Raw genomic sequence first — 23051 nt, forward strand, 5'->3', positions numbered from 1 at the left:
TCTATGTGTGTGTGTGTGTATATATATATATATATATATATATATATATATATATATATATATATATATATGCCAAAAGCAACCTATTTGAAATTCCCTAAGTATTATATTTGGTCACATTTTCATTATATCCCAACTGGACCTCTCTTGGTATTTTCAAATTGACAAAATATCTCTTTTAATGTGCCAGAAAAATAACTCTTCACCACATGTCTTTTAGAGAACTGTGATCACTGTGCCTTCTAATTTTAAAGCTCTATTAGATATAGCAATGCAAATGAGTGCAAATTTCACAAAGACATATAATGAGACATGTTCAAAACTGACCCCCTGGCAATATTGTATGTCTGGCCCTTAATGAAATACCCTCACTAGAGGAAACTTTTCTAGATGGTTCAGCTGAAGGTCATATTGATATATATAGACAGACTTTCAGTGTATATGATTGTCAAAACTTCAATTTGATTAAATTAATTGAAATTAATTCATAATTTTACCTATCTAGCAATAGTTTAATTTTCATTGAATATACATTTTAAAGACTTCAACAAATCTTCATTCTAGTTAGTATTTGAGTAGAATTTGTTAAAATAGAAGAATGCATATATAACTTTTTGAACATTTGTGTTTCTTCATGACTCTGCAAGCAAGATATAATGCTGACTATTTCTAGGAAAGGTAAAGTATGTATTAATCAATAGCATCATTAAATAAATAAAACAATTAAATACTGAATTTAGATACATATTAAAATAATTAATGGAAACTGAATATTGTCTAATGAATAGTTTTTTTCCATAGTTATAGTCACACATGTTGGAATAAGAAATAGTGGATTTATATAATTACTAGCTGGCAGCTTGAAGTTAAAACATGAAAAAAGATTAGCCAGGCTAATTTATGCTTTAGAGTTTTAAAATTAAGCAGACTTTTCAGAATCCTATGCATCTATGATGAATTGTAAAAACATAAGACAATATATAAAGGCATAAAGGACTGTAAAAATGGACAATTTAAATGCATCTTAAATGAAGCCTGATATTCAAAGCACCAATTACTTTTACTATCTTTATATCATGTTTTTTTTTTTTCCTTATAGGAGGAAACCTTTTCCAACCTCCATAATTCTCTCCTCTATTTAAACTTTTTCCACATGGAGATCAAGCAGACTAGCTGTGGTCGTGGAATAATGAAGGCAGTAACATGCTTACCTGCTTAGGCACTAAAGCACATGTTTTTCTTAGAGCCATCAGCAGTCAGTGAAAAGAATCACTGCTTCTCTTCTCCTTATTTCTTTATCTAAACAACATGCCCCTTCTGGTGGGTATTGATATACTTAGGACTTTGCTGGTCTACACGAAGCTTTACAACCTATTTTTGGAGATGATTCTCCCTTCTTACTATGGAATTTGGGGGTGTCTCAAAGACAGGTAAAGAAGAGAGAACTACTTGTAATCAATCAGATGTATATATGCAAAAAAACGTGCAGTGATGGAAAGATCTCACCTATGATCTGTGAGTTGCCTAGCATAAGTTATAGTATGTGAGGAGAAAGGGTCTTCTTCTAGAAATGTCAAGTTTGTTCTTATTCAGTTTGTTAGAAAAATAGTGGCATAAGTAAATACCTGAACGTCTTTGAGAATTAGAATATATGATAAATATTGAGGGCAAAAAATATTAAGGTAAGAAATTTCTTTATAAAATATTGTTTTTCCCTTGCTTCTTCTTTTTCCATCCTTTATGTATATATTTAAAAAGAAGAACATCAATTGCCTACTGTATAAAGGGCATTGTAGTCTGTGTAGCACATTAAGAAAGAACCATATGTAGATTTAACATCTAATTTCTTATTAAGATATAAGGATAATTTAACACGATGGTTTAATACAAAACCATCATAATTTTAATATTAGTTACTTTGCTATATAAATGGTATTGTGGAGGTTCACATAGAATAACAGTTTGATATTATCACTATGTCTAAATCTATCTTCATTTTACATTTCACTCTATGATGATGATGTGATACTGTGCCAAACACATAAAAAATGTAATCCTAACAATGAATTAAAATATGTTATTTAGAGGATATGAACTATACAAAAGCACAAGTTGAATAAAACACATTTGAGTTAATTTATAAAATAAATTGATATATTTATTAATCCAAATCAGAATAATAAATATGCAATTTTTCAAATTTATTAATTATAAATTAAGCAATATAAAGTACAAAATGTATGTTTGATGCTCTATTTTGCACTTTATGTTCTTTATTCACTGGTAACATTGCATTGCTATTTTGTATAGGTAAAACATCTGTAGTGCAATTATTAAAATGCATATTTGTAATATAATGTATTAATGGCTATCATTCAAAAGTAATATAAGGATGGCTTGCTAATTCTGTTAACCAGGTGTTTTTCATACTAGTATATAATAGTTATCTTATTATTGAAGTATCAATGTAATTTAGTACTGGGGGAAAAAGTGAGAGCTGATTCCTCAAAAAAACTTTTCATTGTGACATACTCAACATAGAAACTGTAAGAAATGCTATTATTGCATCACCCAACCAGATTTTCATGAAGGTTTTATTATAGCAGCATGCTCTTTTCCTTATCAGTTGCTTCCAGTAAAAACAAGTTTGATTTATCAACAGAATGTTAAATTTATGAATCAACAACTAAGGTCAAAAAGGGAAAGTCTACTTCTAAATGAATTTAAGACAAAAATGGTTAAAAATATTATTTTGCTTTAAAACAACTCTGCTTACCTGATGTAATAGCATTAAAACATGGGAATAAAACACCTCAAGGTGATATAATAAGAATGCATACCTTCATTCTTCCAAAAATCAGAGCCATATCTGTTACTAAAAAGAACAAGACTTATCTTTCTTAAAACAAAAGCAAAATAAATCTCACCCATCTTGAACACCCATACTAAATGTTATAAATTTTAATATTGAATCACCACATAATCTCTAAGATATAAAAACACTAAAACCTGAGGGACATTTTACCTATCTTCTTGGAATTCACAGACTGTTTTAATAAATCATGAGGGAATTCACAGACTGTTTTAATAAATCATGAGGTAATAAAAAGAATGAAGCACTTGAGAACTGAAAGAAGCAGACACAAATATCCAAGTAATTTCTCTTTTTTCTCTCATATTTGCTTTCCTGTTAGCTTCTTAAGACTTTATCCTGTTTTAAAAAAACATTAATATTAAGTCATGGAAAAGATCAGTGCAACAGAATTCACTATCATACCTCAAAAAGGAAAGTAATGTCAAAAAATATATTTCAAGCACTTAAATGGTAAAATCCAAATTGAATTATCATGCAGAAATAACAGTAAATTAAAATTAAGAGATAAGATCCTAACCTATTCTAAATAGTAGAACTCAAAAGATGGTATCTAATAGTATTTTAATAGTCAAGAAGAAAGCTATTTGAGTTATTTTCAAACATAAGGACAGTCTTGATGTCTTTAAACTTCCCCCCTCACCTTCTAAAATTTAGAACTCTTCACCTTGAGAAAAAAATAAAAATATAGATTTGCTGCTAACTAAAGACTCAATTCCTTCCAGTATTTGCTTTCTAATTTCCAGAAAATTCACATTAAAGAATTATCTAAAAATCTGCATAAAGCATACACTGTACTATATTTTTTTTTGTTTTTTGGGATATTCAAGTCTGACAAAATTGCTATGGCTAACTTAAATGTACTTATTTTTGGTTTGAGAGAGAATAGAGTCAAATTTCATTATGGTGAATTTTCTTGCAAAAATAGCATGGAAGAATGGTTTCACACCCAAGTTTCAAATAAAGTGACATAATATTAATCAAAGAATATGAATATTTAGTTACGGCAATCAGTTCATAATGCTTTTCATTTCATTGCTCTCTGTATCAAATCTTATGCAAGAAAAAGAAAACTTACATATCAATATAGCATAGCCTTACAGAAATGGAAAAAAAAAATCCCTCTAAATATTCAACTCAGCCTGACAACTTTAAGATAGCACTAAAGTCCCTTTCTTATCTGCATGAATTGCCAAAGGCCTGTGGATATGGCAAGTATGCCAGAAAATAGTTACCCTTGTCTTGAGGCTGTTTTAATTACTGAAATGCTAAGGACAAAATATATCTTTAAGAAATGATCTTTTTTCTCATCTCCCTCCAAATAAAATATGCTCCTCTACACAGTATATGTGAAGTATCTGTATTTTTAAGAAATTATGTAACAAAATACTTAAGATGGAAACAAACACCAAAAATCTTCTTTAAATCACATATTCTTAGAAATGTTAAAACACTATAAATACAAGGTAAAGTTTAATTAAAAGTGAATAAATGGAGGTGAGCCTCCAAACTGCAAACCTATGTCCTTACCATTGGAATGAGAAAATCTGCCCTTGACCTTACGGTCCTCACCTCATCGATCTGGGGTTCCTGAGCCTGAGAAGCCTTGGGTGCTGAGGAATCACAGTCTGGACTGTAATGCTCACAGTAGTCATACGCTGCTTTGGGGTCACCTATGATCAACAACTGCTGGATGTCCCCCTGCCAAGAAACAAACATGGTTATGTAGTCAGCATATTTGAATACACATATATCCAGAACAAGATTTATCCAAGACACAGTGTAGTTCATCTTTAAATATGAGAAGAAATCGCTTACATTTCAATGTTAAAAACAGTCCTATAGGATTGAGAGAGAAATTCACACCTGTTTAACAAATCAGATCTTCTGCTATATTGTGGTTCAGAGAATCTATAGTATATTCATCTGTTTGCTAAAACTTGGTTTAACTGCATTCACAGTTTACTCTGTGTGGAATAGACAAATGAAATGTGAATAATAAGCTAATAAAAAAGTAAGTAAGATTTTAAAACTATAAAACTGTAATGTATTTCCAATATTAAATAATGGAAGAGTTCGATTGAATTATTTTTTAAGCAAGTTTATACAAGAATTTTTAAATGAAAATATAGATCCAACTATTGAGTTCTGTTAGAGAACTGAATATCAAAAGAAATTTCTACTTACAAATATGAATGAGAAATGCAGAGACCAGAAAAATCCAAATTAAAAAGCATATTTGCTTTTGGCATATTTTTGTTAAAAATGGAGCATCTAAGCATATATCAAACTCACTTATTTAGAAATCTGAATAATTTTAATAAAAAATAAACATTAGAAATAATTAATAGGGTTATCTAAAGAGTTTTAGTTCCAGGAGGTTCTGGAAACTGTGTAAACAAGAGGAAGATCAAATATTTTTCTCTCAAACCCATCTGAATATTTCCACATGGGTCTAATTTGACATGAAACTAGTTTGATATAAATCTATGGGTCATGACCATATTAATTCAGAATTATATTCAGTCCTAGAAGAATGTCTGGGTTAATATCCATTTGACTTGGTGATTCAAGTCCCTGTAAGTCTGAGCTCATGAGTCTGATTCACAGAACTCCTGATATCATTTTGAATAATTTCAAAGTTACTTCAGCTTTCTCTACGTCTGATTAACATAAGCTCTTTAGAGCCTGATGAAAATTTTAGAAGTCTCTAACATTGAGTTAGAGAGCAGGAAAGAATTCATAGCACTTTTATACCACAATATTCATTTATTCATCAACAAATGTGGATTGAGAAAGTACTATACACAAGACATTGAACATAGTATCACTGGAGATGGAAACATAAATTTGATGTAATCCTTGCCCTTGGAGAGTGCAATATAGTGGTTAAGATTTAAAACTGTAATAAAATGGAGAATAAAATTTATAACTTGAAAAGATATAGCAGACTCTTGTGAAAAGTGCCAAGAAAAGAATTAAATTATTTAGTTCTAGCTGGCAATCCTTTATTGAATACTGTGGTTCCTATCTTTGGTGTGATAGTTATTTCTATTTGCATTGCTCTTTCTTCTGTCTAAAAAGCACTGTATATTCTTACTCTTAAAATTAGCATTTATGCTAATGGATCATAAATCTATATTTTCATTCATATCACTTTACTGAGATATAATTTACATATAGAATTTATTCCTTTAAAGTGGACAATTCAGTGTTTCTTAGTTCATTCACAGAGTTTTCCATCTATCACCAATGTCTAATTTCAGGAAATTGTCGTCACCCCTAAAAGAAACACCATAACCAATGGCAGTCACACCTTATCTCTTCCTTTGCTAGCCCCTGGTAACCACTGAACATTTCATATAAATGGAAACATACATCATGAGGCCTTTTGTGACTAGCTTCTTTCATTTGTCATGTTTTCAAAGTTTACCCATGTTTTAACATGTATCAGTACTGCATTCCTTTTTTGAAATAACAACTTTCTGTATGAACCTACTATTGAATACATTTTGTCTATCTAGTCAGCTGTTACTAGCTATTTGAGTTGTCTCAACTTAGTAGATATTTTGCTATTTGTTTTTTATATGTCATTCCTTTTTTGTTACTCTTTTACTCTCTTATTTTGTGCTATCTTCTTTTGTGCTAAATAGATATTTACTAGTGAACAATTTTAATGATTTTGTTTCTTTTACTATATTTTAGAGAGTTCTTGTTTTAGTGATTACCTTGGGGATTATAATTATCTTAATTTATAACATTTTTCAGATTAATATCAACTTAATATCAGCACTATACAAAAATTTGTTTCTGTATAACTCTTCCCTTTTCCCCTGCTTTTTAAGAGACTTTGAGTATGTATTTGTGTGTGAGCATGCCTATAATATTCCAACAGTTTACAACTCTGCCTTAGATCTCATTTCTTGCTATGCAGATCCTCAAGGTCAGTAATATTTGAGATATTAGGGTCTCTTCAGGTCTTTCCTGGACCTCAGTGACCTTTATAGACATCTCATTTCCAAACTTTTTATTTTTAGTGTCTTTGTCTGATCCTTGTTTGCTCAATATCCTAACAGTTAAATGAACACCACCAACTACTTGCTAAAGATCTGCATCTAGAATGTCTCATTAGTAACAGAAAAATGACTAAAATTAAAATGTCAAAAACACACATCTGCCAATAAAAATTTCATTGACATGATATATTACAATGTTTAGTAATCCTTGAGATAAATTTTGTTGAATTCAGAAATTTCTCTACAATCAGATTTAACTGTATTTCTTCAGTTATTTAGTCATTTCATTCAATCATTCATTCAAAAAGTGCTTTGAAAGTGCATGTAACATGTTAATATGTTCAGATAACACCCAAATAAGGAAACACCTACTTTATTTCCCAGTAAAACATGAAATAAAGCAAAATCAGCAAATACCCACCCACAAAATTATATGGCTTATAATGGTCATACTATTATTAGTGTGTCCAGCATCAAAATTATTTATTTTTATATGTTATGAGGCAGTACAATCAAACAAATTAGATTGTTTCTGAGATTTTGTTTTATTCTTTTTTGTAAATAGCTAGAATAGACTCTAATATTTAGCTTATGCCTACTGATTTTAAACATTCTCACAGCAAATGAATATAAGTTCTTAAAATTTATTGATAACATTTCTCAAACACTAACTTATGAGTTTAGAACACTGAGTAGCCACAATTGAATTATTATAAATGAGTAATAACTAGTAACAGAGAAATTTGAATATTCTTCATTCTGTTGTTAAAAAAATGCATCATTCAGTACCTCTTGTGTACTGTCATCACTGAGGGTTTCAATCAGAAATTCTGATTCTTGAATCACAGCCTTGCCATTAATTACTTGGAATTATGCAAGTCACTTACCCTAATTCATCATTTGTAAAGTGAATGCATTTATTTATTTATTTATTTACTTTGCGGTACGCGGGCCTCTCACTATTGTGGCCTCTCCCGTTGCGGAGCACAGGCTCCGGACACACAGGCTCAGCGGTCATGGCTCAAGGGCCCAGCCGCTCCGCAGCATGTGGGATCTTCCCAGACCGGGGCACGAACCCGTGTCCCTGCATCGGCAGGCAGACTCTCAACCACTGCGCCACCAGGGAAGCCCAAAATGAATGCTTTTAGAGATCATATCTAAGGTCCTCTTCAGAACTAAAAATTATAGAGTTCCACACTTAACTTATAGATAATATAATAAACCAAATGAAGCTTTTGCTGAAACACAAAAAATTGCCTATCTTATTACATATAGTATTTTTAACAGTATATTTTTTAGAAGAATACTGGTTTCCTGAGTACTCAACTGTTCTAGTCAAGGCACTCCGCTTCATTAAATGGAAGCCTGCCAACCTTTCCACAATAAATTCTTTTTTCAGGTGTTTGATATTCAGCCATTAAATATAGTACTACTGGAAAGAAACTGGAAAATTGTGTTAAAAACCTACAGTACTATTTTCCCCGGAAGGCATTTTATAGTGTTTTATGTTAATCATATGTCATGTTATGAGACAGTCTGTAGACAAACAAAGCATCCTGACAGCTTGAATGAACTATAAATATTTAGATTCAACAGTCATAAAAATTTCTACAGCTGGAAAAGGGTGAAGTTACCAAGTAAAATTGGCATCTGCTGTACACAACATATGAAAAAGACATCCTCCTCCTCTAATGCTCTACAAAGCCAAAATTAAAGTAGAGCTGAAACAATTACCTTGCTATCTACAGCTGTGTCAACTAGGTCTATACTATAGTATTTTTCTATAGACAGAATGAGTCTAGAGGAGGGAAGCAAAACAAATGCAAGAAAACTGAACAGAAACTATATATAAAGATGAGGTTCTTCTGAATGTCACATGCATTGCAAAAGGATCCAGCCACATTTTTTTCAAGACCAATTATATAAATAACAGCATATCCTCCTCTCAAAACTAAAATATAATTCACCTATTCTAACAATTTTTGTTTGTTATTTTTGTTTGTATATGCATATATAGAGTAACTCTCTATAAGGCCTAGCTATTTCCGTTTTCTCTGCTATGAACGTAATTACATTATAACTCAGGAAATACACAAGTTAATACACATTTAGCTTTTTTGCATGTACAAGAAATCACATTTATTGAAAAAGTGTTGTACAAGAAATTGGTATAATATCTAAGGTCACATGTCAATGTGTCAATGCTAAGTGTCTGAATTTTCAGATTCAATTCTGCATCCTATGGAGTCAACCAGTGCTTGGTTGAAGTCAGTTCCCAGCCTGAGCATCCACTGAACTGTACAGCAACAGCAGCTGATTCCTGAGAATGAGCAATGAAAAACTGGGTTTTGATCAGCTGTCATGTTCAATTCCATGTGCCTGAATAAGGTAACCTGTGAATGAATTATGTGCTTGAAGCATAATAAGATCCCAAGAATGACAGAGGAGATTCAGACATAACCAAACAGTTAAAGCAGAGGCTGGATCAATATACAACTATAATTGTTCAATAAGCAGTTTGTTTTTAAACAGCTTATTTATAAACACTCTCTCTAATATCAACCTGGCAACTAGTAACTCTACAATCCTATAAGGCTTTTAATTCCACTATGAATCTTGGAAGATTTAAACTTTTAATATTAAAACTTGGGTGTTAGTTATATTCTAGGAGAATAACTTACTTTCGGTAATATCTGGAAAAGAAGACTCCAAGTATTTATTGACTATGTGTCTCACTGAATTTCAAAGCTTTCTAGAGTTAGAAATTTCATCTCCCCTAAACCTGTTGTAAATCACATGCTGCAATTGCATTCTATAAAATCAGCTAGCCTCCAAATTTCCCGAAGCACATTCTTACCTCCATTAACTTTAACATGCAGGAATCTCAATGGGAATGAATGCTTTTATAAAATGCTTCTTGTTAAAATCTTGACTGTATGTTATAAGCAAATAGGAGTTAGGTTGATGAAGAAGATGGAGAGGGAAATAGTATTAAAAAGGAAAACAGGGCTTCCCTGGTGGCACAGTGGTTGAGAATCTGCCTGCTAATGTAGGGGACACGGGTTCGAGCCCTGGTCTGGGAAGATCCCACATGCCGCGGAGCAACTAGGTCCGTGAGCCACAACTACTGAGCCTGCGTGTCTGGAGCCTGTGCTCTGCAACAAGAGAGGCCGCGACAGTGAGAGGCCCGCGCACTGTGATGAAGAGTGGCCCCCACTTGCCACAACTAGAGAAAGCCCTCGCACAGAAACGAAGACCCAACACAGCCCAAAATTAATTAATTAATTAATTAATTTTTAAAAAAGACAGGAAACCTCTTAAACAGAACTCTGGATGCATGAAACTGACAAAGTTGGAAAAGTACATATAGTGCTGTATAGTTGGAAGGAAGGCCCTATATGGTGATAATGAGCAGTGAGGGTTGAGGGATGAAAGAGATAAAGTAGAAGAAAGAAAAAGAACCAAGCAAAGAACCAATCTGAGAAAAGCTTTGTGTGTGAACTGAATTCTAAAAGTTACAGAATGTCATTCAAGGACTTTGAACCATGGAGCAAATTGATCAATGACGTATTTTAACAAAATTGCTATGACTACATAGGGAAGGATGATTTGAAAGCAGCTAGTTTGGAAGCATGAGAATCTTGCTTAGGAATCCATCACAGTTAAGCATTGGGAAATTTAACTCAGCAACAGCAGGAATGGAGTAGAGGATACATAGAGTTTATTAGAGAAAAACGTGTGAGATTTGAGAACTGACTAGGTAATGATGATGGAGTGGAATGGGAATGGCAAGTAGAGAGGGAGGAAGTGCATTAGAGAAGAGTGGAAGGTAGTTCTGTAGTTTCTGGTATGAGCAAGGGTAAGACGGAAAATCCATTTACTCAGTTGAGAAACAATAAAAAGGAAAAATTGGGGATCAACCTTTTAAGTCTATGAAGTGAAATGATAACTAATTTTTTTCTAGAAAAAGTCTTTTTTTTTTTTTTAAGAAACTTACCTTTATTTACTTTCGAATTGTACTCCTCTATGTGCCGACTGTCAGGTTATATCACTGAGACCAAACTAAGTTATAAGCATCAATAAGAATCAGCAGAAATTTTCCCTTTAGCTGGACAGCCCATACCTCTTTCTGTAGCAATTTATACCCATTTTTTCACTGGTAATCAAAGACAAAATGAACTTGTCTAGACTTAGTGTTATGGGATGACCTGCGTGCCCCAAATTCATATGTTTAAGTTCTTAGCCTCAGAACCTGACTATATTTGGAGATGGGACCTATAAAGACAGAAGTAAGATTAAATGAAATCTTTATGGAGGGCCCTAATCCAATATGACTGGTCTTTTTATAAGAAGAGGAGATTAGGACACAGACACCACAATGCGAAGGTCATGTGAAGACACAAGGAGAAGATGACTATCTACAAGCCAAGGTGAAAGGCCTCAAAAGAAATGAACCTTGCTAACATCTTGCTCTCAGACTTCAAGCATCTGGAACTGTGAAAATATTAATTTCTGTTGTTTAAGACACAGTGTGTGGTATTTGGTTATGGCAGCCCTAGCAAACAAATACAGACTGATAAATACTAGTTTGTTTTTATTTATATCTTGCAAGTATTATCTTCATAGCAGAATAAAGAAGAGCACTTCAAAACAAGTATTTTTGTTTGTTTGTAACATGGGTAGTCTCTAACTGTGTCCAGGTTCTGGTATTAAGTAGATGCTGTGGAAATATTGACTGATTTAATTTGGCAAGCAGCTAGAACTCAGGGTAATCACAGGTTATCATACACCGGACAGTATCATCATGTGTAAATATCCCTCAGGCATTAGAGGTAGTAGAAAGTGAGAATGATAAATAAATATTTGTCTCCAAGTATAAATAAAGAATTTGAAGGGAACAAGTTTTTAAGTAAACTTACCAGAGTTTTAAAGATCTTTATCAAATTAAATTATGCTAGAGGTCATAGTGAGTTTAAACAACCATTTATATGATTTTTTTTAAAATGCAATTTCATTACACTAGTGAAAAAGTTAAAATAATTCCTTGTTGTATCAACTCCATATTAATGAAATTATATCCTAATTCTACTTCATTTCAACAATGAAAATAGCAATAGAAAAGTGTTTTATCATTTTTATATATAATATAAAAAAATATATATAATCAGAATAATACATTTTTTGTATTCTATACTTCATTTTATCTATTCATAGTAATATAAATCAAAAGTAAAACAACATACTTGGTTCTTTCTTGATTTAAGAAAAGACATGCAAAGTTAAATTACAAATCATAAAAAATACTGAGATGATCCTCAGATTACAAAAAGACTCTTCATTTCAAATGTTCATTAAATAATGAACATTTAAAATATGAATAATCAAAATTTGATCTTCCTCCCAAAATAAAGTCATCTGATACTTTTTACAAACATCTGTTGTTCAAAATAATATAACTGAAGATAACATTTAAAATCTAAAAAGAGGATTTTAAAACAAAATGGAAATCATTTGAGACCTTATCTTTAAAAATTAACTTGAGAAAAAAATATTATTTGTATGAAAAAAATATTATGTATCATTTAATATTTTAAACTTGTATTTTAACACAGACTCAAAGAACAAATTCATATAAGTAATATCAGCATAAAGGTCAAATATGACCTTTGCAAGCAGGTATGACTTTCGCTGCCTGTCACACAAAGTTAACTGCAGAATTTGACATTTACTTTATATTTCATAGCTTTGACTTGACAGTAAATTTTGAATTTATTTTAAAGTAATTATCATCTTTTGAATATGAAAAGAAGTGATAGACTCTTCATCATTTCATAGAGTTTAACAGTTGAACTGGCACATTTACTCTTTTAACACAAGCAAATAAACTGTATCATTTCTTTCCACATATCTGTTTAGCATCATCATTTTTATTGCCTTTTTTTTTTTTTTTTTTTTTTTTGCGGTACGCGGGCCTCTCACTGTTGTGGCCTCTCCCATTGCGGAGCACAAGCTCCAGACGCGCAGGCTCAGCGGCCATGGCTCACAGGCCCAGCCGCTCCGCGGCATGTGGGATCTTCCCGGACCAGGGCACAAACCCGTGTCCCCTGCATCGGCAGGCGGACTCTCAACCACTGCGCCACCAGGGAAGCCCTTTATTGCCTATTTTTAAGTCTAGAGAAAATATCAGTGGATGAAAAGAAGTCATTGGTAGTAGCATTTTTATACATTTATTATTCTAGTTCTACATGCAATGATACTGTCCCAGAAGTAATATTGTCCAGTAATTACTGTCCCAGTAATAGGTCCTAGAAATAATATTTTTAAATACTTCCTTATTTCTACTCTGTTACACTCCTCTACTATAATAAATGATACATTTCTTTAGTGAATTGAAGTTTTATTAAATCAAAATTTGGCCATTTTATGAAATATATAAGCCTAAGAGGATTTTAAAAGTATGCATATACATTATAAAGTAATTTATATACCTTTTACTCTTTTTTAATTTTGAAAAAATTGTTTTTTTAGTACCAATGTGAAAACTTCTTTGCTTACTACAGAATGTAGTCAAACTGTATATATGTCTACTGAACAGTGAAAGATGGGGGTCATGCTCTCAAATTTGAAAGCCAGAATTCCCTATTGAAATGGGAGTATTTGCAAAGAACTATACTTTTGAAGGAAAAAAAAAAGCAAACCTGTTACACAGCATTCCTAATTCCAGGAGGCACTTCATGCCTTACAATTTTAAGACAAGCTACATTTTTCCCCCCAAACAAAATATTTTCTTAAAAAAGAAAACAGCAGAAGTAACACATAATTTTATTAATAGGCACAGATATATTATAAGTCAGATAATAAATGTATTTCTTCTATAACTTTTAGTGGTAACTTACACAGAAATTTGACAGCCAGATAACTTTCAGAATCCTTTCCCCTGGTTGTCTATCAATCAGTCATCTATCCATTTAGTCAACACATATTTATTGAGGCAAAGTAACATGCTGACACTATAGATAGGCAAAAGAAAAATAAAGAGGGAAATCAGACCCAGATCCTACTCTCAGATAGCATATAACCTGGTAAGGGAGATTAATTATACACAGACATGATATATAAGAAACATATTTCTTTAGTACTTACTATATTCCAATTATGAAAAATAAATAAATTGGGGTGGCAGGGGTGGGGTAATGACACAATTTTCATCTCGGAAAATCAAAGGAATAATCTAGAAGGAACTGGCATAAATGAGATAATTAATGAGAAAGTGTCTAGTTTTTCTTTTAAATATAAAGATACTTGGTATTCTTTGTTGGCTCCCAGAATCCTAATCATTGCTCTCTCTTACCCTGTGCCTAAAGAATATGACCCCATAGCCCACATCATCAGACTGTCTTGGCAGGTCGATTTCCAGTACAGACAATGGAAGTGACCACCAAGAGTTAGGAGTTAGGAAGGTGGGAAGAGAAGGAGGTTGGGTAGTTTCGCCAGACACTTTCCTGTCTGTCACGGCAGTCTGATACCTTGACCACTAGTGCCACTGTCAGAAAGCACTAGTGCAGGGCTCCAGCTTTCACTGTACTGCTATTTCTGCCCCTTGCCCACTTAACACTTGGAAAGGTAATACTCCTTGCCAGGTAACTCTGCCTCCTTGTTCAAACCTCTGAAATCACCTGAGTAGAAATTCAGTTTCCTGCTGGAACCCACACTGAACTCACTCACAGAGAGTATGAGAAGTTAGAGAAAGACCCCATAGTTGAAGGCCCTAAAATAGTAATTGGTATCTTCGTTTTATATATATATTAAGTTTAAGGATTCAAGTAATCAGTATATATCACTTTCCAGGAAAGTACACTGTATCTACTAGAATACACACAGTTTGTGGTTGGGGCTCCTCTTTTTTTTTTTTTTTGGCCATGCCGTGCGGTTTTCAGGATCTCAGTTCCCTGACCTGGAACTGAACCCAGGCCATGGCAGTGAAAGCCTGGAATCCTAACCACTAGGCTATCAGGAACCCCCAGGGGCTCCTCTTCTTAATAAGCCAATCTACATTATACAGCTAAACTCACTGGAATATAAACTTCATGAGAGTAAGGACCTGTCTGTTTTGTTCTCCCAGGTTTCCACAATTCCTGGAATAGGCCTGCACGTAGTGAGTATGTACCAAAAGTTTGTTCGGTAAATAGATATCCAGGCAATTAATTTATTCACCATTATAAGACTCAATTTCAACAACTGTAAATTAAGAATACTATTATTTGTCTTGTATTTCCTACAGATTCTTTAAAAATTAATACCTACTTAAGCAATTTTTAAAGTGTAAGTGTACACAGACGTAAGGTATAATTATTATAGTACTTGAAGCCAATTAAAGGAGAACACACCTTTGAGCTTAAACTTCTAGATGTGTTTATAGACTGTAAAATTTAAGAAATGCTGCTGGAGAATATATTTTTATTAGTTCCATAAATAAATTCCAAAAAAGTTGAGTTTCAGAAGACTTAAAGTTATTATTCTATAAGTAAAGCCCATAAGGAAAAAGTATAATAGAAGAGAAAGAAAAATACGTTCAGATAAACAGTTTCCAGCATGTACCACTGTAAAAGCAATAGCTTAAAAAAATTCTACAATGTTTCCATAAGATATTCCCTGGACACTAAAACTTCTGCTCACATTTGATATTAGAGCTTTGTTGAAAAGTATGGTGGGTCTTGGAAGAGGTTTTTGATTGTATATCCAGGAACAAGATTGACATTAAATCTTAAACATGGCATAAAATGCGCAAAAAATTAGAGATTATCAGAAGATTAATTGAAAAAATATGCTTCTTGCCTACTAAGACTTCTGAATTTGCCAAGGCATTAACTCACATCATAGTTTTTTTTTCCAGACATTCTATACGGTTAATGATTCTTTCTCAACTATTTTGTGTGGAAAAGGAAAGCTGCCAAAATGCTTCAAATTTTAGTTTAATTGAAAAATGCATCAGAGATTGCATCTGAACTATAATTCAAAGGAAAAAATGAAAAAAACCACATAATCACAGACAGAACTGCTACCCACACAGTCCTTATATTTCACTGTGTCCCAAAATCAGCTTAAGAAATCAGTTTTAAGAAAATGAGTAGTGATCCTATGTTACTTGAATGTACTACTAATTCAACAACTATTTACCAAGTATTACAAAAAATGCAATACTTTAAAACTTTAAAGTTGTATAAAACACTACCACAAAAAGGGCATGTTTATCTTATACTTTCTAATAAACATTCCTACTGAAAGAGAACTATCAATGTGGCTCTATTCCACAAAAAAAATAATAAAAGAAAACGAGGAAAGAAAAAATGATTAGGAAAAAGGTAACAAATCTTTCTTCCTGCTTCCTTGTTGGCCAAGATGATCTATACTCCTTGAATTAATAAATGCTAGAAAGCATATTTATTTCATCCATTTAAAAAATATTTTCAGGCAGTGCTGTGGACACTACGGATACAATACAAAGCTTCTGCTCTCTTGGAGCTTACATTCCAGAGAAGGAAAGAGAAAATAAGCAAAATATAGTATCAGAGTAATAGGTGCTTTATAAATATAAAGCAGGATAGGAGAGATTGTAGAAAGTAAGATACTATATAACAAACTGTGATCATGAAAGATTTTGCTGATAAAGGGACGCTGAGACAGAGACAACTGAGGAACCAAGGAAGTAAGAAATTCATAGAAATATCTAAGGAAAAGCCCCCAGGCAGAAGGACGAGTGGATGCTCAGACCCCAAGGCTGGAGCATGATTGATGTGTTCAAAACGGGATGCCTTGTGGGTCAGAGGGAGCAAGGGGGTAAAGGAATCATTGATGAAGTCAGAGAAAAGGGGCAGAGGGTGTGGATGAATCACTTAGGAGACGACGGAATATTGAAAGAACTTTAACGTACTCTAAATGACATGAAAAGCCACCAGACAGTTATAAACAAGGAAGTGACATTCTTTACTGACTCATTCATTCTTTCAGCCAGGTGCTATTTGACAGGAATATGCCTGCTAGTCTAGGCTTGCTGCTTAGAGAACAGACTAGAAGATGGGCAGACAGACACAGGGAGATCAATTAAAAGCCTCCTGCAATTTTCCAAGAAATAGATAACGTTAATAATTATAATAATAAATAATACTTAACTGGCACTTACTGTATACCTGCCGCTCTTCTAAGAACTTTATATAGTCATATTGTAAACCAAAATGAACTAGGTCATGCCTTAAAAAAAACTACTTCCTAAAAAAATATAAAATAATTTAAATAATTTATCACATTCTTATTCTACTTCTTTGAGCTAATAATAATTTCACACTACCTATGTTTTTACTGTAAAGCTCAGAAGTATATAGAAACATGGTGAAATAAGATTATTTGGTCCAGGATAATCCTATGGCCTTTTAAAGCTTCATTAAAAGCATGTAGTTCATCAATCGTAAAAAAGAGAACTAAAGACTTTTGAATTTAGTTAAAATTCCAAACAGTTCATGTTTTTAAGAAGGAAACATTGACTATTTAATACTCTATGTAAAGCATAAAGTATTAAGTTCCTCTCTCCCTTAACCCCACATACCTAATCAGCCCCTAAGACCTGTCAATTCTATCCCACATTAGCATTCTGAAGCAAGACCCTTCTCTCCATTTCTTCTGTCATGGCCTTGTCTCTACTGTAAGTAACCTTTTATTTGAACTAATGTTTCAACATATCAGTTTTGGTGTTTTATTCCCACCAGGTTCTTCTGATTCTAGACTAACTCCTTCACTGCCACAAAAAGAACTTTTAAAAAACAAGACTCAATGTTTAATTCCTCTACTTAAAGAAACTTCTTATGACCTATGGTTTAAAGTTCAACCCCCTCAGCATGTTATAAAATTTAGTCCATACACAGGCCCTAACTCATCCTACCAGCTCGTCTCCCAAATACCCCCGAAGCAAATTGCATTCTCAGATGTGCTGAGCTCATTCCAAACTTTCATCTTTTGCACAGGTGCCCTCATCTTTAAATACCCTTTTATTTTTCATCATTTTGGATACAGTTGTTATTTTCTCCCTTGAACATACCTATATCTTTATTATGGGCAGAATCATATTTATTACAACTATTTATTTGTATCGCTACATCAATTATTTAAGCACAATATTTGTCATATAATATTTATTCTGTTTCAACAGAGAATAGTCAGCTACTTAATAAACACCTGACTTTCAAATGACATATGCTATCCTATACCTCTCCCTGACCCTTCTCCTCCCAGACACTTCTAACTAAGCCTTAACCCCTTGCATATACAGCACTCATTCACATATTTACTAATCTTCATTGGCTATAAACACTGTGCAAACTTTGTGTTTGATGCCACTGCTGGAGTACCTAAATTAAGGGGATATAAATCCTGCTCTCAATAAATTTGTAGTCTAATGAGAAAGCTATATTTTAATAGATAATTATAAAACTACATGGTAATAGACAGTGACAACAGGAATGCAATGCAAGATGGCTTTTTGGGGGGAGAAGTTAATAAAATGCCACAAACTAATAATAAACATTAAATGGGAAAAAAGAAGACAAGTAATCAGAGATAAGACTTATAAAAGGGACAAAACAAAATGTGTGACACTTTATTGTGCACTGCTGGCAGCAGATAACCTAATCATGCACTAATCAAAAAATAGACAACAAACCAAACAAGGCAATGATCCTATTAGAGGACAAGTAATATCTTGTATAAGTGGTACTTTGGATCTTCTATTGAGTTCTGAAATCTGAATCCACCTCAAGTGCTATATTGAGTTTCTTGAAACAATTCCAACCATAAATCTTACTAAATATGAAATTACAGTAAATTATTAGTAGAGTCACAAAATAAAAACTGTTATCTGCATATCACACTACAGTGGCACAGATTCGATCATAGTCTGAATGACAACAGGATAGCATGTGGCTGTTATATAATAAAGTACAGTGATGTCTAGAATGGAGAACTGAGGAAAAGTCCTACAGCATCGCTGAAGCTTGGTCATAAATAATGCAGCACATTCTTGTGTGTTTTCCCTCACCACGCTTGTCATACCAACTTGGTGTGCAATAATAAGGAATGTAATTACACATCTAGAAGGCAAAAGCAGAAGCTCCTTTCAGACTTGGCTAAAAATAACTCTCAAAAAAGGATTAAACTAATGCTGTATCTTGATCTACCCATGCATGTGATCTGTAGGAAAACTTAAATATCTCCCCAAAACAGAAAAATCCACAGGGAAAAATCATATTTGTCATCACAACTTTGTAAATAATTGATTATTAACACCGAGTCTAAATGAAATCTGACAACTTCTAAATTTGTTACTGTCAGGAAGAAAAACTATGTTCTACAAAACTACTACTACAAGGTACTGTCATGTAGATACATTGGACTATTTCTGCATAAAAGCCATAAGATCCTCTTTTAGAAATAACTACACATATGCATCATTGTTCTGTATATTAGAGAAATTCAACATGTCCATGAATCCAGTGAGTCTGTAAAGCAGTGTTGTTGCTGAACCCTAACATTACATGGGTGTGTGGTGTGCCTTTGGATTTTAACTCTAATTTGCATTGAAGTTGTGTTTGTTACAATCAATGTGTACTTGGACTATGTTTGAACATCAACTCTATCAAATTTGTACCTCATGTTTGGTATCCACATTTGTTACTCCTCTTAAAATTGTACATTATTTCCTGAAATTTATAAATAAATAATTTTGATGTCTTACTACATTCCATAAAACATGAATCACAAAACTGATTCCAGACAATGTTTCAAAGATTACAAAAAGAACCATAGCTACATTCCCAAATGTACATCTTAACCAAAGATTTACAGGACAAGGACAAAACTGAGTAGCCATGGTAAACTCAAAGCTTTCTTGTTTTTCTGTTTTGCAGGTTCTATGGTTACTTTGACAGAGTAAGTAATAAAATCCCATTCCAGAATGACATTTTATTTTTTCTTTTAGCTATTGAAGCCTTCTTTAAAATAAACTATAGTGTCTTTTACAAAGCCAAATGTGACTCCTATGTTAGCCATATCTGTTGTTTTACCCTAGTTTCAGAAATAATCAACAGAAGAAAGCTTTTTTTTCAAACATGCACTTATAAAACATTCAGTACTGCATGACACACATATAAATATTTTATAAATGTTAACTCATTTAATCTTCAAATAACTCTATGAGTTAACTACTGCAGCTATCCCATCTTACAGATGAGGAAAAAGACAGAGAGAGATTGAGTATCTTGCCCATGATCTTCAAGCTGATTAAGTTCCAAATTCAAAAATCAAACCCTGGCTGTCTGACTCGAGTCAATGCTGCTAACTACCATGCATATGGTTAAAAAAGGCAAAAGCTTAACTTAAAAAAGCTTAATAATCATTATCATAACATTTTTTCATTTAACTACTTCTTTACTTATTAGACTGAAAGATACCTTTGTCTTCATCTTTCATTTCCCAAGTGAAATAATGGAAATGACTTTATCATCTGTGTTCACTCACTTCTACATTTTTGCTCCTAAAGTTCATATTTTATGAAAGATCTTAAATATTTATAAAGAAAAAAATTAAATAAATAATTAGTGATTATATTTTTCAGTTTAGAATCTAGATTGAAATCACATAATGAAAATTTTTAAATACAGTGATAGCTTGCTTTTTTCCCTTAATTAAAGAAGATGCAGAGAAGCCAGGGCAAGAAGGTTTTAGAGATAAATTTTGTGATACTAGAATTTTACCAATTTTAGAGATTTTGAAGATGAGACACAGCCAAGTACCAGGCATAAACCTTCATAGCAATATAAATTTTTTCATAATAAGGAATTAACACTTTTAAATTGTTTATATTTTGGAAGTTGTAGTACTCCTATAACAGTGTAAAGCCATTACAGCCCAATGCTCATGCTGATGATGACTACAAACACTGAACAAAATGCAATGAACAATTCCCTGAGAACTCTGAAAAGCAGGTAGGTCATGAAGGAGGGTTCGACCTTGAAGAAGTAAACCCACATATGATAAGTTATCTGTGTGTGTTTTGGGAGGGGGGTGGCGTTTCCCTTGAGGTTTTGTCCCTACAGTGGAAGCCAGTAGCTGAGCACTGCAACAGTGCTGTGGCGAGAACTTTGACAGAAACCCTGTTTCTGGACAAAGGAACAAGCTAAAAAAAAAAAAAAAAAAAAAAAATGCATGCTAGAAGACATGGAGGGAATCTGAAGTGAATACATGGAAACAGGAAATCACCTACCTTTATGTATAAACCACAAAAATATAAAATTACCTCCAGAACTACACATGTGTAATGAACTCAAACCAATTTAGTTAAAACTGAGAGAACAGAACTGAGATTAAAACTATCAATACAAGTCTCACAATAGCTCCTGAACACACACAAACAAAACAAAACTGAGAGTTCAAACCTCCGGTGAAACCAGTCATAAAAGAGACACTCACCTTCTGAGTTTTACTACCAGGAGCTCTACCAGGCTTCACAGTGAATACTGGAGAAAAATCCCCTCATGCTTCCAGAAGAGGAAAAGAAACCATTTTGAAATATACCAGGGCATTCTGTTCTTCTTAGCAAGACCTGCCCTTAGGCAGAAACAATTTACCCAGATTCTAACCTGTGGGGGTTTTATTAGAACCTAACCTAACCAGAGAAAGGAAAATACCCCAATCCAGCCCCTTTAGCCTTCCATGTGGGAGAAGAAAAATACATCTTCATCTACTTCCTGTCCCGCCGACAGGAGGAAAAACAACTGAAATACACTGGTGAACTTCACAATGAAGGGGCATAGGCTAACCAAAATACTGAGACCTAATCATAGGACTATAGAATGTTTCCCCTCCCCCTGCATCTTTTACCCAGTATATAATGTCTGTCTTCCAACAAAAAGTTACAAGGCATACGAAAAGGCTAAAAACAAAGTTTGAAGAGACAGAACAAGCATCAGAATCAGAGACAGATATGGCAGGATGTTGGAATTGTCAGACTAGGAATGTTTCTTGAAACTATTATTAATATTCTAAGAATGTTAATAGAAAAAATAGATAACCTAAAAGAATAGATGGATAATGTAAGTTGAGAAATGGAATTTCAAAGATCAAAAAGAAATGCTAGAGATCACAGAAATTAAGAAAGTCTTTGGAGATTGGCTCAATATGGTGGAGTAGCAGGACGTGTGCTCACTCCCTCTTGCAAGAGCACCAGAATCACAACTAACTGCTGAACAATCATTGACAGGAAGACACTAGAACTTACCAAAAAAGATACCTCACATCGAAAGACAAAAGAGAAGCCACAATGAGACGGTAGGAGTGGCGCAATCACAATAAAATCAAATCCCATACCTGCTGGGTGGGTGACTCACAAACAGGAGAACACATACCACTGAAGTCCACCCACTGGAGTGAAGGTTCTGAACCCCATGTCAGGCTTCCCAACCTGGGGGTCTGGCAATGGGAGGAGGAATTCCTAGAGAATCAAACTTTGCAGGCTATCAGAATTTGACTGCGGGACTTCAACAGGACTGGGGGAAACAGAGACTCCACTCTTGGGGGCACACACAAAATAGTGTGTGCATCAGGACCGAGGGGAAGGAGCAGTGATCCCATAGCAGACTGAACCAGACCTACCTGCAAGTGTTGGAGGGTCTCCTGCAGAGGCGGGGGGGTGGCTGTGGCTCACCATGCAGACAAGGATACTGGCAACAGAAGTTCTAGGAAGTATTCCTTGGCATGAGCCCTCCCAGAGTCCTCCATTAGCCCCACCAAAGAGCTGGGTAGGCTCCAGTGCTGGGTCACCTCAGGCCAAACAGCCAACAGGGAGGGAACCCAGACCCACCCATCAGCAATTGGATTAAAATTCTACTGAGCTCTGCCCACCCCTCCACCCACCACCAGTCCCTCCCATCAGGAAGCTTGCACAAGTCTCTTAGATAGCCTCATCCAACAGGGCAGACAGCAGAAGCAAGAAGAACTACAATTCTACAGGCTGTGGAACGAAAACCACATTCACAGAAAGATAGACAAGGTGAAAAGGCAGAGAGCTATGTACCAGATGAAGAAACAAGATAAAACCCCAGAAAAACAACTAAATGAAG

At 33.8% G+C, this 23051-nt stretch overlaps 1 protein-coding gene across 2 annotated transcripts in view; it reads right to left on the reverse strand.

The window, feature by feature from the left end:
- COL11A1 (collagen type XI alpha 1 chain) overlaps positions 1–23051 on the reverse strand; it is a 195323-nt gene that overhangs the window by 127192 nt on the left and 45080 nt on the right. For both annotated transcript variants that reach the window (XM_027114503.1, XM_027114504.1), the window contains exon 5: positions 4445–4573. In XM_027114503.1, coding sequence (XP_026970304.1) covers positions 4445–4573 — 129 coding nt within the window. The remainder of the gene's footprint in view (positions 1–4444; positions 4574–23051) is intronic.

This window comes from Aethalodelphis obliquidens, unplaced genomic scaffold (genome assembly GCF_003676395.1).
Source record: "Aethalodelphis obliquidens isolate GAN/ISIS:26980383/991018 unplaced genomic scaffold, ASM367639v1 scaffold13, whole genome shotgun sequence".
NCBI classification, from domain to species: domain Eukaryota; kingdom Metazoa; phylum Chordata; class Mammalia; order Artiodactyla; family Delphinidae; genus Aethalodelphis; species Aethalodelphis obliquidens.